The following is a 19,129-nucleotide window of genomic DNA, read 5'->3' as shown; positions in this document are numbered from 1 at the left end:
GAGTGTCACTTCTGTCCAAAAATTTGAATTTTGGCCTTGAGCAGCGACAATCAGAGGTAAGAAAAACACAGTATGGCGCAGCTTGAAATATAGAATCACTATATCAATTTTGAAGTTTGTACTTCAAAGCACAAGCAAACGAGGTGAAATGGTTCGAAAAAAAATTGATTTCGCTGTATCTTTTTATCATGAAACTAGACAATTTGGCAGCAGCGAGTCGGAAAAATAGCAAATATCTCAATTTTCTGCTATCGAAATGAAAATTTAAATAGCACCTGCATGCAGAAGAGGGTTTATAGAAATAATGTAGGTCAGAATTTTGTCTATGAAATCTTGCACGGAATTATTATTACTGGTTACAAAAGCGACATACAAGTGGAGGCCATTTTACTTCAAATTCGGCCAACATTTTAAGCTTACATAAAAATCGAGACAACCAATATCAAGAATGAATATGCACATTCTTTTATTGACTTGTTTGTAATGTAGGCGTCGAAGTTCCCAACAAAATCGCCACTTCCAATGAGAAATTATGGCGTGTTCCCAAAAAATCTTGATGCTCGGATATTGAAAAAAATTTGAAATGTTTGAAAAGTACATTTCATTTTGAGCCAAGTGGAAAATTCAAGCATAATAATGACCCTTACACTTTCAGCTTTTAGGCGTAGTTGCGTTTTCTCTCTCCGATATTTATTTCCAGAAATAGATAAGTTTAAAGGGGGCTACGTGCATCCCATTTTGCTTCTGAAAATGGCAAAATTGTGTATAACCTTAATAGCTAGTAGGTTACTACCACATATACATAATCATCTCACAATCTGTAGTAGTGAGGATATATAGACTATATTATAGGACATGATCTATTTTCATCAAATTATCATCTTCCCAGTTACATAATTTACTTCACTCACATGGTAGCCATCTGTGTATGGACCATTGAGGTAGAACCAAAGAGTACCAACTCCACCATGTTTATGTGTCACCATAGCAGTACACACAGGGGAATTTTGGGTTGGTACTCTTTAGGTGATTCCTTTGGTTTTGACACTACTTCCCATTTCATGAAAAAAAACACCCAAAAGCTTGCTTTAGGGATACACATGAAATATTCCATTTCTTCATATTTTTACACTCTATTAACACAAATTTGGCTATATTTCAGGTCCCAAGCAGAGGAGGCTTAAAGGCATTCCTACAATGCACTATGATTGGGAAATTTGATCAATATAACCTAATTTTAAAGGCAAAGTCCCCATTGCCACACACACAAAATGGTAATTTTAAAACTGCAGCCAACAAGTTAATAGTTGAGACTTAGGAATGATATTTGATTTTCTTACAGGAAACATTCATATTGTCCCACTGCATTAATTTTATTCCTAAGTCTCGATGTTTTGAATGTTAAATAATAGGATGAAAACATCAGATATTTGCACACAATTCCAATGCAAGGTATGATCAACTGTACCACATGTGTACAAAAGCCAGACATACAAGGTCAGAAACCCCATTGGGTTGTGGGAATGTCTTTAAACATCCTCTGGGTCCCAAGATAGTACTTGGGAGAGAAAAAATATCTATTCACAGGGCTTTTTCCAAAGAAACCCAAGACCAAATCTTTGAAACCAGTAACAGGCTTAATGGATTTGTCCCATCTTGTGGCAAAAAATGATGAAAATATGGCAAATAGTTATGTTTTGAAATTCTCAAGGCTGCATGCATATGAGTATGGGGTACAGAAGATGAAATTAGAAATTTAAAAACAAATCTTTAACCCAACCAAAATTGACAAATAGCATATTTCCCTGTTGGTTTTGTGGAACCAAATCAAACCTAAACTCTAGAAGTATTATTTGCTTTGGGCATGTAACCATATTTGCATCACTCAAATTTTGCAAGCCAGCATTCTTCATATTCCAATACATACTTATCTGAACAAAGACTTGTTACAATGTATATACTTGACATAGTAGCTGGGATTTAAATTCTTGAGCTAAATAAACATTGAGAGAATTTAAGACTTTAGATGCAATTGTCAATAAAAACAAGCGCCCCAATAACCTGGTTTGGTAGTATATAACAATGCAGACATATAATACATCATGGTTTACCCAGATGTCTACAATCAGATTAATCTTACTGCTTAAAATAAACATCTTGTTTGTCCTTTTACTACTACTGTAGGATACTATATTTTTGTAGCAGAATTTTTTACAAAATGAATAGAAAATCTAGTCAAGAATTTTGTGAAAAAGTATTAATTTGACCAAAGAATTAAGCGATAGTGACAAATGTCACCATTAAATTGTCTGTTATTTATTCAGAGATGCAATTATTCAGGTTTTAGCCAGAATTGCAGTCTTTTCTAAGTCCTAATTTCCACATTCTATTTACTCTCACCCTGTTTCAGGACTTTTTAGCCCACATTTACATGTTATTTCAGGCTTTTTGAGTGGTACTAAGTGGTATCTCTGGTATTGTGAATTGATTGAGTTAGTAGAACCTTGAATATCATATTTACTGAAATTAGAATCTATTAAAGGTCTGCACACCTGAGCATCCCTTTTGACCTATTTAATGCTCTGTGTGCTAGCTATAGACTTCAACGTAAAAAAGTTTTGAGATATTTTTCAAAATACCAAGAGCTATCTTAAGAATCACTGAACCAATAATAAGCTTGTTTATACTCATTTTAATGCATTTCTCATGCTGATTCCAAATATGGTCATGAAAATTTACAATTCTGAAATTGATAAATTAAACAAATTTAAAACATGCAGTTGACACCTCACCTACGTGGAGAGAGTTAACCAGTGTGAAAGTGAATCACTAACGTCCTTAAAATGTTGCCTTCTGCAAGCACTAAAGTGGAGAAATGAAATGCACATTACATTCTAGAACATATTGAACATTGCATTATAAACTTTCATAACATGCACAAGTGAATAGACACAAGAAAACAATTCTGGGATATCCACCAAAGTACTAAGATAAGATGCAAAATTGTACAAACTTCTTTTGTAGTTTATTGTTTTCTGCAATTAAGATGTAGCCCCGCAGATGACTTATTTCACCTTATTGATTGTTTGAAACATGACAAAAAACCTGTATTTTATGGATGGAAATTACCATTCATGTTGCATCATTATTTAGTAGGGCGGGTCATAAATAGGGAAGGTTTTTATTTCAAATCGGCCATGGCCAAAAGGTGTTCCACTTGACCCCACTTGAAAAAATATGCACTTTAAAAATAATTGAAGTGGGTCTTCAGACCCCACCACCACCCTTATTCCCTATATACTGAAATATGCACATTTTGTCAGATATTCAAAGAACAGATACATAATGAGAGGACATGTTGCTTCAAAAGCGTACATTTTATCCACCCAGAAGCACTTTTCAAACACAAATTAATCATCTACTATAGAAAATAGTCTATATACAATACTTTTCTCTGAATTTCATAACACTTTGTATGCTAAGATGTCCAATATTCACCAATATCGCATAGGCCTAAATATTACACATACAAAACTGGGTAACTTCTAATAACATAGCCATGACAAAATTAGGTTGATGTATTATTACCGGACTTGCTTAAAAAGGAATTAAATGAATCTGTAGCTGTTCAAGTTATATGTGACCCATCATGAACAAATTATATTAAGGGCTTTTATTACAGATGATCCCTTGATTTAGACTATGAAGATCATCTTTAGTTATTGGGGACCCCCCCCACAATTTTTTCTGTATCTTATTTTGTTCACAATATTTGAATTTCAGCTCATTGGGCTATCTAATAGCAGGGGCGGGAAAGGGCTTTTAAAGACCCCCTACCCCATATAGGTTCACGAGCTACGAGCCGTACAACATTCGATATATTCGGCTTTTATATTGAAGATGATCCCTTGATTTAGACCATAAAGATCATTTTTCTATATCTTATTCTGTTCACAATATTTGAATTTCAGCTCATCGGGCTGTATAATAACGACGGAAAGGACTTTCGCACTATGAAATTTTTACACTGAAAATCACACTGAAAATGACAGGGTAACACTGAAAATCATCAAAACAAAAGAAATTGTTAGACTGAAAATGTTTTCAGTGTTATTTCAGTGTATTTTTCAGTGGTATATCAAGTAGCTATTGTCTGCTATAATGAGCAATGATCCAGGGCACTAATTTCCATAAGAATAGAACAGGTCAGATCATTTCAGTGTGATTGAATCCATTTCAGTGGGATTAAATCAATTTCAGTGGGATTAATGACTGGCCAATGATTTCCAGAGGAGTTTCAGTCCATTTTTCAGTGTGGTTGGACAATGGTTATTTGCATACAGAATAACAAAAGAACTATTTCAGTGTTATTTTCAGTGGTGCTGTTCATTGAGTTAAATTTTCAGTGTTCATTACAGATATCAGTGTGATTTTCAGTGTAAAAATTTCATAGTGATTCAAAGACTCCCCCCCCCCCATAGGTTTATGTGCTATGAACAACTATATTAAGGGCTTTTATTACAAATGATCCCTTGATTTAAACCATGAAGATCATCTTCAGGTATTGGGGACCCCCAATTTTTGTCTTTTTACTAATTCTGTCCACAATATTTGAATTTCAGCTCATTGGGCTATCTAATAGCGGGGGAAAGGGCTTTTAAAGACCCCCTACCCCATATAGGTTTACGTGCTACGAGCCGTACAACATTCGATATATTCGGCTTTTATATTGAAGATGATCCCTTGATTTAGACCATGAAGATCATCTCCAGTTATTGGGACCCCCCCCCCCGCAATTGTTTGCTATATCTTATTCTGTTACAATATTTGAATTTCAGCTCATCGGGCTGTATAATAACGACGGAAAGGACTTTCAAAGACTCCCCCCCATAGGTTTACGTGCTATGAACAAACTATTTTAAGGGCTTTTATTACAGATGATCCCTTGATTTAGACCATGAAGATCATCTTCAGTTATTGGGGACCCCCCAATTTTTTTCTTCATCTTATTCTGTTCACAATATTTGAATTTCAGCTCATCGGGCTATCTAATAGCGGGGAAAGGGCTTTTAAAGACCCCCCTACCCCATATAGGTTTACGTGCTATACTACGAGCCGTACAACATTCGATACATTCGGCTTTTATATTGAAGATGATCCCAGGTGGTGGGCGCATTGCATTCTCTAAATTCAGTAAATTTTCATCGTCAACCGTGTAATTGAATGGGATTATTTTGAAATATCACAAACAAATAGGCCCATGTTGATAAATAATATAAATACAAGTTAAAACCGTTGGGGTTCGATAATGAACCCCACAAAACTAACCGACTATATTGTAAAATGCCATACGGCCGGCCGGGCGGTTTCACAAGTTTCGGCTCGATCATGTCATCCGCCGCCTGGATGATCCCTTGATTTAGACTATGAAGATCATCTCCAGTTATTGAGGGGACCCCCCAATTTTTTTTTCTTTATCTTTTTCTGTTCACAGTATTTGAATTTCAGCTCATCGGGCTGTATAATCACGACGAAAAGGACTTTCAAAGACTCCCCCCCATAGGTTTACGTGCTATGAACAAACTTTATTAAGGGCTTTTATTATATTAGTATAATATTATTATATATTAGTAAAAGCCCTTAATATAGTTTATTCATGATAAATCACTATAATATAAACAGCTACAGATTCATTTAATTCCTTTTTAAGCAAGTCCGGTAATAATACATCAACCTAATTTTTTCATTGCTATGTTATTTGAAGTTACCCAGTTTTGTATGTGTAATATTTATGCGATATTGGACATCTTAGCATATAAAGTGTTATGAAATTCAGAGAAAAGTATTGTATATAGACTATTTTCTATAGTAGATGATTAATTTGTGTTTGAAAAGTGCTTCTGGGTGGATAAAATGTACGTTTTGAAGCAACATGTCCTCTCATTATGTATCTGTTCTTTGAATATCTGACAAAATGTGCATATTTCAGTATATAGGGGAATAAGGGTGGTGGTGGGGTCTGAAGACCCACTTCAATTATTTTTTAAAGTGCATATTTCTTCAAGTGGGGTCAAGTGGAACACCTTTTGGCCATGGCCGATTTGAAATAAAAACCTTCCCTATTTATGACCCGCCCTATTATTTAGGCATAGTTGTTGCATTTTGCTGTACATTTTATGAATGCCAAGATGCATGGTTATCCTCAAAGCCCTCGGGATGTAGCAACTAGAACAGAGGCATGCATAAGTACCTATTCAGTATTGCTAATTTAAGCATCTCTTGATCAGTTTGTAAGTTAAATATGAGAACTTTGTCAAACCTACTGCTGTTCATGAAGTACATTGACTTAAATGAAGACTGGAAGTTTGGGATGGAAGTTTGGGATGGGTTGGGAAATAATCAGTTATTTAATGTACATTCTACTCTCTACTGTCCGTGCTAAAACATAGAATAATAGGAAGAGAATAAACACAAAATAGATAGGGTGCTCATGAAATCCAATTGCTATCTTCAGTAGATAGCATGTATCAGTTGCAGATGGGTGCTCATGAAAATCCAATTACTATCTTCAGTAGATAGCACATATTAGTTGCAGATGGGTGCTCATGAAAATCCAAGTGTTATCTTCAGTAGATAGCACATATCAGTTGCAGATGGGTGCTCATGAAAATCCAATTACTATCTTCAGTAGATAGCACATATTAGTTGCATATGGGTGCTCATGAAAATCCAAGTGTTATCTTCAGTAGATAGCACATATCAGTTGCAGATGGGTGCTCATGAAAATCCAATTACTATCTTCAGTAGATAGCACATATTAGTTGCAGATGGGTGCTCATGAAAATCCAAGTGCTATCTTCAGTAGATAGCACATATCAGTTGCAGATGGGTGCTCATGAAAATCCAATTACTATCTTCAGTAGATAGCAGTTGCAGATGGGTGCTCATGAAATTCAATTGCTATCTTCAGTAGATAGCATATATCAGTTACAGATGGGTGCTCATGAAAATCCAAGTGTTATCTTCAGTAGATAGCACATATCAGTTGCAGATGGGTGCTCATGAAATCCAATTGCTATCTTCAGTAGATAGCATATATCAGTTGCAGATGGGTGCTCATGAAATCCAATTGCTATCTTCAGTAGATAGCATATATCAGTTACAGATGGGTGCTCATGAAAATCCAAGTGTTATCTTCAGTAGATAGCACATATCAGTTGCAGATGGGTGCTCATGAAAATCCAATTACTATCTTCAGTAGATAGCACATATTAGTTGCAGATGGGTGCTCATGAAAATCCAAGTGTTATCTTCAGTAGATAGCACATATCAGTTGCAGATGGGTGCTCATAAAAATCCAATTACTATCTTCAGTAGATAGCACATATTAGTTGCAGATGGGTGCTCATGACAATCCAAGTGTTATCTTCAGTAGATAGCACATATCAGTTGCAGATGGGTGCTCATGAAAATCCAATTACTATCTTCAGTAGATAGCACATATTAGTTGCAGATGGGTGCTCATGAAAATCCAAGTGCTATCTTCAGTAGATAGCACATATCAGTTGCAGATGGGTGCTCATGAAAATCCAATTACTATCTTCAGTAGATAGCAGTTGCAGATGGGTGCTCATGAAATTCAATTGCTATCTTCAGTAGATAGCATATATCAGTTACAGATGGGTGCTCATGAAAATCCAAGTGTTATCTTCAGTAGATAGCACATATCAGTTGCAGATGGGTGCTCATGAAATCCAATTGCTATCTTCAGTAGATAGCATATATCAGTTGCAGATGGGTGCTCATGAAATCCAATTGCTATCTTCAGTAGATAGCATATATCAGTTACAGATGGGTGCTCATGAAAATCCAAGTGTTATCTTCAGTAGATAGCACATATCAGTTGCAGATGGGTGCTCATGAAAATCCAATTACTATCTTCAGTAGATAGCACATATTAGTTGCAGATGGGTGCTCATGAAAATCCAAGTGTTATCTTCAGTAGATAGCACATATCAGTTGCAGATGGGTGCTCATGAAAATCCAATTGCTATCTTCAGTAGATAGCACATATTAGTTGCAGATGGGTGCTCATGAAAATCCAAGTGCTATCTTCAGTAGATAGCACATATCAGTTGCAGATGGGTGCTCATGAAATCCAATTGCTATCTTCAGTAGATAGCAGTTGCAGATGGGTGCTCATGAAATTCAATTGCTATCTTCAGTAGATAGCATGTATCAATTGCAGATGGGTGAGCACAAAATCCAATTGCTATCTTCAGTAGATAGCATGTATCAGTTGCAAATGGGTGCTCATGAAATCCAATTGCTATCTTCATTAGATAGCATATATCAGTTGCAGATGGGTGCTCGTTGAAATTCAATTGCTATCTTCAGTAGATAGCATGTATCAGTTGCAGGTGGGTGCTCATGAAATCCAATTGCTATCTTCAGTAGATAGCATGTATCAGTTGCAGATGGGTGCTCATGAAATCCAATTGCTATCTTCATTAGATAGCATATATCAGTTGCAGATGGGTGCTCGTTGAAATTCAATTGCTATCTTCAGTAGATAGCATGTATCAGTTGCAGGTGGGTGCTCATGAAATCCAATTGCTATCTTCAGTAGATAGCATGTATCAGTTGCAGATGGGTGCTCATGAAATCCAATTGCTATCTTCAGTAGATAGCATATATCAGTTGCAGATGGGTGCTCATGAAATCCAATTGCTATCTTCAGTAGATAGATGTATCAATTGCAGATGGGTGCGCATGAAATCCAATTGCTATCTTCAGTAGATAGCATATATCAGTTGCAGATGGGTGCTCATGAAATCCCATTGCTATCTTCAGTAGATAGCATGTATCAGTTGCACATGGGTGCTTGTTGAAATTCAATTGCTATCTTCAGTAGATAGCATGTATCAGTTGCAGGTGGGTGCTCATGAAATCCAATTGCTATCTTCAGTAGATAGCATGTATCAGTTGCAGATGGGTGCTCATGAAATCCAATTGCTATCTTCAGTAGATAGCATATATCAGTTGCAGATGGGTGCTCATGAAATCCAATTGCTATCTTCAGTAGATAGATGTATCAATTGCAGATGGGTGCTCATGAAATCCAATTGCTATCTTCAGTAGATAGCATATATCAGTTGCAGATGGGTGCTCATGAAATCCCATTGCTATCTTCAGTAGATAGCATGTATCAGTTGCAGATGTGTGCTCATGAAATCCAATTGCTATCTTCAGTAGATAGCATGTATCAGTTGCAGGTGGGTGCTCATGAAATCCAATTGCTATCTTCAGTAGATAGCATATCAGTTGCAGATGGGTGCTCATGAAATCCAATTGCTATCTTCAGTAGATAGATGTATCAATTGCAGATGGGTGCTCATGAAATCCAATTGCTATCTTCAGTAGATAGCATATATCAGTTGCAGATGGGTGCTCATGAAATCCCATTGCTATCTTCAGTAGATAGCATGTATCAGTTGCAGAAGGGTGCTCATGAAATCCAATTGCTATCTTCAGTAGATAGCATATCAGTTGCAGATGGGTGCTCATGAAATCCAATTGCTACCTTCAGTAGATAGATGTATCAATTGCAGATGGGTGCTCATGAAATCCAATTGCTATCTTCAGTAGATAGCATATATCAGTTGCAGATGGGTGCTCATGAAATCCCATTGCTATCTTCAGTAGATAGCATGTATCAGTTGCAGATGTGTGCTCATGAAATCCAATTGCTATCTTCAGTATATAGCATGTATCAGTTGTAGATGGGTGTTCTTGAAATGCAATTGCTATCTTCACTAGATAGCATGTATCAGTTGCAGATGGGTGCTCATGAAATCCAATTGCTATCTTCAGTAGATAGCACGTATCAGTAGCAGATGGGTGCTCATGAAAATCCAAGTGTTATCTTCAGTAGATAGCACATATCAGTTGCAGATGGGTGCTCATGAAATCCAATTGCTATCTTCAGTAGATAGCATATATCAGTTGCAGATGGGTGCTCATGAAATCCAATTGCTATCTTCAGTAGATAGCATATATCAGTTACAGATGGGTGCTCATGAAAATCCAAGTGTTATCTTCAGTAGATAGCACATATCAGTTGCAGATGGGTGCTCATGAAAATCCAATTACTATCTTCAGTAGATAGCACATATTAGTTGCAGATGGGTGCTCATGAAAATCCAAGTGTTATCTTCAGTAGATAGCACATATCAGTTGCAGATGGGTGCTCATGAAAATCCAATTGCTATCTTCAGTAGATAGCACATATTAGTTGCAGATGGGTGCTCATGAAAATCCAAGTGCTATCTTCAGTAGATAGCACATATCAGTTGCAGATGGGTGCTCATGAAATCCAATTGCTATCTTCAGTAGATAGCAGTTGCAGATGGGTGCTCATGAAATTCAATTGCTATCTTCAGTAGATAGCATGTATCAATTGCAGATGGGTGAGCACAAAATCCAATTGCTATCTTCAGTAGATAGCATGTATCAGTTGCAAATGGGTGCTCATGAAATCCAATTGCTATCTTCATTAGATAGCATATATCAGTTGCAGATGGGTGCTCGTTGAAATTCAATTGCTATCTTCAGTAGATAGCATGTATCAGTTGCAGGTGGGTGCTCATGAAATCCAATTGCTATCTTCAGTAGATAGCATGTATCAGTTGCAGATGGGTGCTCATGAAATCCAATTGCTATCTTCATTAGATAGCATATATCAGTTGCAGATGGGTGCTCGTTGAAATTCAATTGCTATCTTCAGTAGATAGCATGTATCAGTTGCAGGTGGGTGCTCATGAAATCCAATTGCTATCTTCAGTAGATAGCATGTATCAGTTGCAGATGGGTGCTCATGAAATCCAATTGCTATCTTCAGTAGATAGCATATATCAGTTGCAGATGGGTGCTCATGAAATCCAATTGCTATCTTCAGTAGATAGATGTATCAATTGCAGATGGGTGCTCATGAAATCCAATTGCTATCTTCAGTAGATAGCATATATCAGTTGCAGATGGGTGCTCATGAAACCCCATTGCTATCTTCAGTAGATAGCATGTATCAGTTGCACATGGGTGCTTGTTGAAATTCAATTGCTATCTTCAGTAGATAGCATGTATCAGTTGCAGGTGGGTGCTCATGAAATCCAATTGCTATCTTCAGTAGATAGCATGTATCAGTTGCAGATGGGTGCTCATGAAATCCAATTGCTATCTTCAGTAGATAGCATATATCAGTTGCAGATGGGTGCTCATGAAATCCAATTGCTATCTTCAGTAGATAGATGTATCAATTGCAGATGGGTGCTCATGAAATCCAATTGCTATCTTCAGTAGATAGCATATATCAGTTGCAGATGGGTGCTCATGAAATCCCATTGCTATCTTCAGTAGATAGCATGTATCAGTTGCAGATGTGTGCTCATGAAATCCAATTGCTATCTTCAGTAGATAGCATGTATCAGTTGCAGGTGGGTGCTCATGAAATCCAATTGCTATCTTCAGTAGATAGCATGTATCAGTTGCAGAAGGGTGCTCATGAAATCCAATTGCTATCTTCAGTAGATAGCATATCAGTTGCAGATGGGTGCTCATGAAATCCAATTGCTATCTTCAGTAGATAGATGTATCAATTGCAGATGGGTGCTCATGAAATCCAATTGCTATCTTCAGTAGATAGCATATATCAGTTGCAGATGGGTGCTCATGAAATCCCATTGCTATCTTCAGTAGATAGCATGTATCAGTTGCAGAAGGGTGCTCATGAAATCCAATTGCTATCTTCAGTAGATAGCATACCAGTTGCATACCAGTTGCAGATGGGTGCTCATGAAATCCAATTGCTACCTTCAGTAGATAGATGTATCAATTGCAGATGGGTGCTCATGAAATCCAATTGCTATCTTCAGTAGATAGCATATATCAGTTGCAGATGGGTGCTCATGAAATCCCATTGCTATCTTCAGTAGATAGCATGTATCAGTTGCAGATGTGTGCTCATGAAATCCAATTGCTATCTTCAGTATATAGCATGTATCAGTTGTAGATGGGTGTTCTTGAAATGCAATTGCTATCTTCACTAGATAGCATGTATCAGTTGCAGATGGGTGCTCATGAAATCCAATTGCTATCTTCAGTAGATAGCACGTATCAGTAGCAGATGGGTGCTCATGAAATCCAATTGCTATCTTCAGTAGATAGCACATATCAGTTGCAGATGGGTGCTCATGAAATGCAATTACTATCTTCAGTAGATAGATGTATCAATTGCAGATGGGTGCTCATGAAATCCAATTGCTATCTTCAGTAGATAGATGTATCAATTGCAGATGGGTGAGCACAAAATCCAATTGCTATCTTCAGTAGATAGCACGTATCAGTAGCAGATGGGTGCTCATGAAATCCAATTGCCATCTTCAGTAGATAGCATATATCAGTTACAGATGGGTGCTCATGAAATCTAATTGCTATCTTCAGTAGATAGCATATATCAGTTGCAGATGGGTGCTCATGAAATGCAATTGCTATCTTCAGTAGATAGCATATATCAATTGGAGATGGGTGCTCATTATACCCAATTGCTATCTTCAGTAGATAGCATGTATCAGTTGTAGATGGGTGCTCATGTAATCCAAATGCTATCTTCAGTAGATAGCATGTATCAGTTGCAGATGGGTGCTCATGAAATCCAATTGCTATCTTCAGTAGATAGCACATATCAGTAGCAGATGGGTGCTCATGAAATCCAATTGCTATCTTCAGTAGATAGCATATATCAGTTACAGATGGGTGCTCATGAAATCCAATTGCTATCTTCAGTAGATAGCATATATCAGTTGCAGATGGGTGCTCATGAAATCCCATTGCTATCTTCAGTAGATAGCATATATCAGTTGCAGATGGGTGCTCATGAAATCCAATTGCTATCTTCAGTAGATAGCATGTATCAGTTGGATGAAAGTATGTATTTGGATGTAGTTGATTTTAAAATGAATAATATAAAGGTTGGAAATAAATCTATTACGGGGACTTAATTTATGCAACATTGTGTTAAGATTGTGATTAACAATAAAGGTTAAAAGAAGTGAAAAAGATGTTTCTAAAGCTAGTCAACTGTACCAGTTCAAAGCAAGAAAGAAAAAGCTGTTATTTTTACCATAAAATCTTATTAAAATCTTACTGTCGACATTAATTGAAATTCATACAACAGAAATAACATTTTAACTCTTTACATGTATCTCTTCTTCCTTTGTGATTTGTAGGACTGTAGCTTCCACTAACATGAATGAAACTAGTAGTAGATCACACGCTGTCTTCACCATAGTGTTCACACAAAAACGCCATGACAAAACAACTAACCTCGAGTCAGAAAAAGTCAGTAAAGTCAGTCTGGTAGATTTAGCTGGCAGTGAGAGGGCTGATTCCACAGGAGCCAAGGGCGTCAGGTTAAAGGTCAGTAGTTTGGTAGATTTTATTCCATAGGCCCCAAATGGTTTAGGTTAAAGGTCAGATGTCAGCATCTAATAATATTGTGACCTGTATTCAATTCAACTTTTTGGTAAATCCCATAAGCCTTTGAGGGTAGACCCCTGATGAAGTCACCTGATGTCATGACAATGTGCACATCATTTAGTGAGCATTATTACTTCGCATTTCAAGAAGTGCACAGTAACAATATGCACATGACGGCATTTGCAGTAACGATGTGCACATCGGCATGACAACATCAGGGAACCTAACACAAAGATTTATGCGTTTTACCAAAAAGGTTCATTCCCAGAAGCAATTTTGTCGGGTCAAAGGTCAGTATTTGGTGACCTTTTGATACATTTGTAATACCACAGATAATTAAAATCAAAGCTCAGTATTTAGTCGCACAAAGAGCCAAGGGTGTACTTTCTGTTGACAAAGTTGAGAAACTCTGCATTCATTAATCTCATTTTGAATGTTGACCTCAAATGATGGGGTTAGATCATAAAGTCCCTGAAATGAGATATTTCAGTTGAAATCCATATGAATGGAAATAAACTTTTAAAAAAACTTTCTCACCAAAATGTATGTTAAAAGCTTTTGGAACTAATTTACCTACCTTAAATAGTGTTATAATATGTTATTGTGTCATTTCAGGAAGGTGCTAACATTAACAAATCTCTTACTACATTGGGAAAGGTTATATCAGCTCTAGCAGAAGTGGTAAGCTCTACAACAACTTTAAAAAAATAAACAAATTTATCAAAATCCCAGTTTGAGGCCTTTACATTAAAACCGCATTTTGACATTTTAAACAGTGAGACTAAAAATGAGCTTAGACTCAGTTGTTTGATATTTTGAGCAAATATGCTATCAATAATCTTGCTAATTAACCTGTTTATTCACATTTATCCAAGAAAATTGTTATCATGACTATTAAAATGTGACATTTGGACCAAAGCAGCGCAGTGAGACTCTGAGGTGACATTTTGGTTTAATCTGCCTTTTAAGACAAAAAAAAAAAAAAATGATAATAAACAATATTTCTGTTATGCTAACAATTACGCTTCTCGTGAAGAAACTAGATATGGATAACACTCGAAGTGACAAGAATAGTTTTGACATTTGGACAAATCCTTTAAAGCTTAAAGATCATCAAACTACGACCTGATTAATACTAGCTTGACATTTTGGCCAAACAATGTGCGCTGTACATGTGAGACGGCAATTTTGTAAAGTGGCATGTGGTCAACTTGCCCTGAACACCATTGCAAATGACTCCATATGTTAAATTTGATGTTAAATGCAAGATTCATTTCCTTCTGAAATATGCATTTATTTTTATCCTTCAAATATAATCTGTCTTATGAGAAATATTTATCTTGCAAATTAAAATAATTTTAAATTAAATTGTTCCAAGTGCTTTTGTTTGATTTAATAATTTTAAGATTTGATATAATATCAGTCTTAACAATTCTTTACCTTGAACTAACTATTTAATATAATTTGCCAATGGAATCTCTAACTCTGCTTGCTTATTAACACTAATTTATTTCACCTTGGCATGACCATATTATCATTAATTTACCTGGGTTGCCATCTTGTTTGTCTCTCTTCAAACAAGGACATTTCAGTTATGCAAAGTGTCAAGTCTATTTCTTAAATTTTGAATTGAAGAGCAACTTGACTTATTCTTGAGTCTGAGCGTGAAAAGAAAATGAGTATAAAAGGATTGGATATTAAACCTGGACTTAACACTAGTAAAGTTTAATACCGTAAAGTTTCGCCTAATAGTACACATGCATGGCTATGCTTTACATAGAGAGTCCCTCCTCTGAAAACCCCCAAGAAGAATTAAGGGTCATTCTTGTTTGCTGGTGGGTTTTGTATGGGAGGGCACTTTTAGTTTGTACCTAAACTTCCAGTTATGTCAAGGGAGCCCATATACACCATTAGGCAAATCTTTATGGTATCTGTCATTGCGACTATAATAATTCACCCAAAAAAAGGGGCGGGTGGGTCCCCACTTCATCTCTGGGTAATAATTTACTTTTATAATTTAAAGAAATAATCCTGTTAATATTGTTGCTCAACAAAGGGGCACTTTGTATTCAGGTTTTGTTTTTTACTAAACTGCTTGTTTAATTTTCATTTTTAACCTATCAATCAAACCTACCCATACACTTCTGCAATACATTTTCAACTTTGACCTTTTTGCTGTGTAGTCCCAGTTACCCCATCAGGTGAGTAGGGAATGAAACAAACCCTGTGATTGGTTGATTTGTACAAGTCTTGTGATTGGACAGTCTTGTTGTAGTCTGTAATTTGTATTTTAGTTCTGAAATTAATCGGATGAGCGCAAGGCATGCTACTGTGTTAATATTTTGTTGGACTTACAAAACCTTGTTCAGAAGGAAAAATGTCGCAGTTGTATAATTATATTATGTTTTAATGTTGCATATAGTTTGTATTAGGTGAAGTAAAGAAATGCATGCTTCATTAACATGCAAACATCAGGTTGATATATTTATGGAAAAATAGCATACCACAAAAGTGCATGTAAACATTTAAAATTAGGGATCAAAATGTTGCTTTTTGGTTGTGATATTGTGCAATAAAATCCAACATAATGTCTTTACAGACTGGAGGCCATTTAAGAGCACATCATGTAAGTATGCTAATATTAGACTAAAATTATGTACACAGTAGAGATGAGAGGAGTAGATGCCCTCAATTCATATTGGAATATAATTAGTTTGAAAAAAATCAGGAATGTCAAAGGCAGTTTGATTGATTTCATGCTAATAATAATATAAAGGCAGTCTTGTCTTGTATTACCTGTGATGTCATACAAGGCACAGAATAAATCTGTACTCCCTAGCAGCTGTGTTTATTCTATTTACCTAGGGAGTCAACTTCTAGACAGGTGGCGAAACATAAGATTGCCATATTTATGCTTGTGTTACATCATATAGGACCATCATTTATATCAGTGATACTGTAACCTCTATTTACCCTGTCATCATTTGTCAACCCAGTTCTGGTAGTTTTCATACTCAGATCAAAATAGACTATGCTATGATGTACACAATTTTGTGACTGAAACACATCTGTAGTGTTGAATAAATGCAGTGTCATTAACTCCTTGATTTTACCCTGTAAAGTAAAATTTCAAACATTGTGTAGATATGCTATCCATTCTGGACTATTACTAGACTGCCATTTAGTGACTTGTCTCAGTTGTCTGACATTTAATTGTAAATTTGACTTTTTAACCATGCCCTACGTGTAGCCCTAACGTAGCTTCATTTGAAACCCTATTCATGATTATTTATTACGACCACTTTTATCGAGGGCGCCCTAAATTTAAGGCTTACTGATTGTACATAAGCATGAGGTACCAATGAGTATTTTGTGGCTCACTCGCTGGTAGCAATTCAGCAGCGGAAATTTCTGCGTACCATGCTTACTACATGTTTAAATCTGTCTTGTTTTGGGAGTCAATCAAATATAAACTTTGTAATACCCTAGATTATGCAAAATCAATAAGCTTTAAATTGAGGGCGCCCTAGATAAAATTTGTTGTCACACATAGGTGGTAAACAGACATGTATTAGTAGTCCAAATCGTAATCCCACTCTGTACCAAACATTGAACCAACAAGTTGCAACAACAACTAAAACTATTGCCAAAACCAATTGTTCAACCTTAATAAAAGCTGGAGAAGAGAAGGATAGTTTTAAATGATACTTATTAGAATTGTATCAAACTAAATTCCCTATTTTTTGACATCTTGGATTTATCATGCTCAACTCATCTCTATCAGTGTACACTTAGGGCATGTTGATAACTTTTGTACATATTATATAACTTCTTTGGCATCACAGCAAGCTACCTCAAATTCATATTTTGTATATAACTATCTTGTCGTGGAAAAGAATTTTGAAATTTCAAGTAGGCATGAAGTGTATGTTAGGAATTGAGGAAGAAATTTCAATATTTCATTGTGTGTGTGTGTGTATTTGTCATTCGTGCAAGCTTCTTTTGTACTTACACAGTCTGTTATATTCACTGTTTTAATGGATTTAACTAAATGTAATATATGCATATGATTGCACCAGGGAGTCAAGTATGCTAATTTATGGATGTGGGTTTGCTTGATATAGATTGATAACATTCACTAGGTTGCCTTATCATGCTGCATCACATCTAGCATATTTATCATATTCTCTTCCAAACACACCTTCAGGGACTTTGCATTCTTAACAGTGAGGGTGCCATCATTTCTTTTCTGGGGTGCAAAAATCTTTTCTTTTTTACATTTGCCTGGTATCTTATTTGACTGGGAGAGCAAGTGGGAGTGCCATCATTTCTTTTCTGGGGGTGCAAAAATCTCTTCTTTGTAAAATATTATATGATGATTCTTAATTTGTGAAGAATAATAATTTTTATTATCACAAGGGTCTCATACATAACATTCTGTACAAGCAGAGTTCCATTACCCCAAAATGCTTGTACACTACAAGATTCCTATTGTGGCCGTCTGCACAGGTACACCATCGCCAAGGTACCTAAATGGTACATACAGAGTACCTACAAAGTACCAATGGTGCTACTGCACAGGACCCACCAGCAGTGACACTGCACTGGTACTACACTGGTACTCTCCTGGTACTGCAAAGTACCAACAAAGAACCTTGGCGAAGGTGTATCTGTGCAGGTGGCCCCAATAGCAATCTTATAGTGTACACTCATAGAATGACCTCTACACACACTAGGATCTCAAACATGACAATCTCTAGGACACAATCCCAGAACCCCAATATGCTTCTACAATCAAAGAATGACCTATACACACACTAGAATCTCATACATGACAATCTTTCAGGCACAGTTCCATAACTCCAATATGCGTCTACACTCATATAGAATGACCTCTACAAGTGTTGGGTACAAAAATGCATACTTCACAGCTTAGGGTCAAATTTTGGAGCTATGCTGTTAAATTAAAGACATTTCAGTTTGGGAACAGGAAGTAGGAAAATTGTCTTCAATGGTAGGATACAAAATCAGATAATTTCAGCAAAAATGGTTTAAAAACTTCATTGCTCTGCATCTGTGCTCACAAAGCAATAAGTAACATCTATGTGTATAATGAACTGTTAAAACTCCTGGGGTTACCGTATTCTAGGAAAACTATAAAGTTAATGTGATAAAATAAGAACAAATTTTATGCCCTACTTCATTTTTGAAGCTTCCAGATAAATATTGATTATTTTTCTTAATGCAAAATGTTCAAGTGATTATTTTTGTAAGATCAAAATTGTATTCTTTAACTTGGTGTTGAGCATTCTTGTTTTTCATTAAAAATTGTAATTCCTGTGCCTAATGGAATAGTTTCCAAGAAATAATAAGTTCATGATTTTTAAAGTTTTTATGTCGAAACCAAGCAAATACGTCAAATCGGGCACAAATATTTTAGATGTACATAGTTTTCAGACGTCATCAGCAACAGCGCTATTTTGATGTCTGATTTAATAGTACTTTGGCCCTGCAGTCATGAGCATTTATAATGATTTTAATGAGCTTGATTAACATAATTGACAGCTGATGATGAAAAAATTGTAATGAGTTCATT

The 19,129-nt window shown here is 36.1% G+C and overlaps 1 protein-coding gene across 1 annotated transcript in view; it reads left to right on the top strand.

Annotated features, from left to right (window-relative positions):
* The window catches only part of LOC140157661 (kinesin-like protein KIF1A), a 204,542-nt gene that overhangs the window by 116,150 nt on the left and 69,263 nt on the right, over positions 1–19,129 (top strand). Inside the window, exons 7-10 of the mRNA XM_072180901.1 lie at positions 13,284–13,473; positions 14,149–14,214; positions 15,717–15,734; positions 16,133–16,159. Of these exons, the coding sequence (XP_072037002.1) occupies positions 13,284–13,473; positions 14,149–14,214; positions 15,717–15,734; positions 16,133–16,159 (301 nt within the window). The remainder of the gene's footprint in view (positions 1–13,283; positions 13,474–14,148; positions 14,215–15,716; positions 15,735–16,132; positions 16,160–19,129) is intronic.

The sequence above is a fragment of the Amphiura filiformis genome, chromosome 7, assembly GCF_039555335.1.
Source record: "Amphiura filiformis chromosome 7, Afil_fr2py, whole genome shotgun sequence".
NCBI lineage: Eukaryota > Metazoa > Echinodermata > Ophiuroidea > Amphilepidida > Amphiuridae > Amphiura > Amphiura filiformis.
This window is presented reverse-complemented; position numbering and strand designations above follow the sequence as displayed.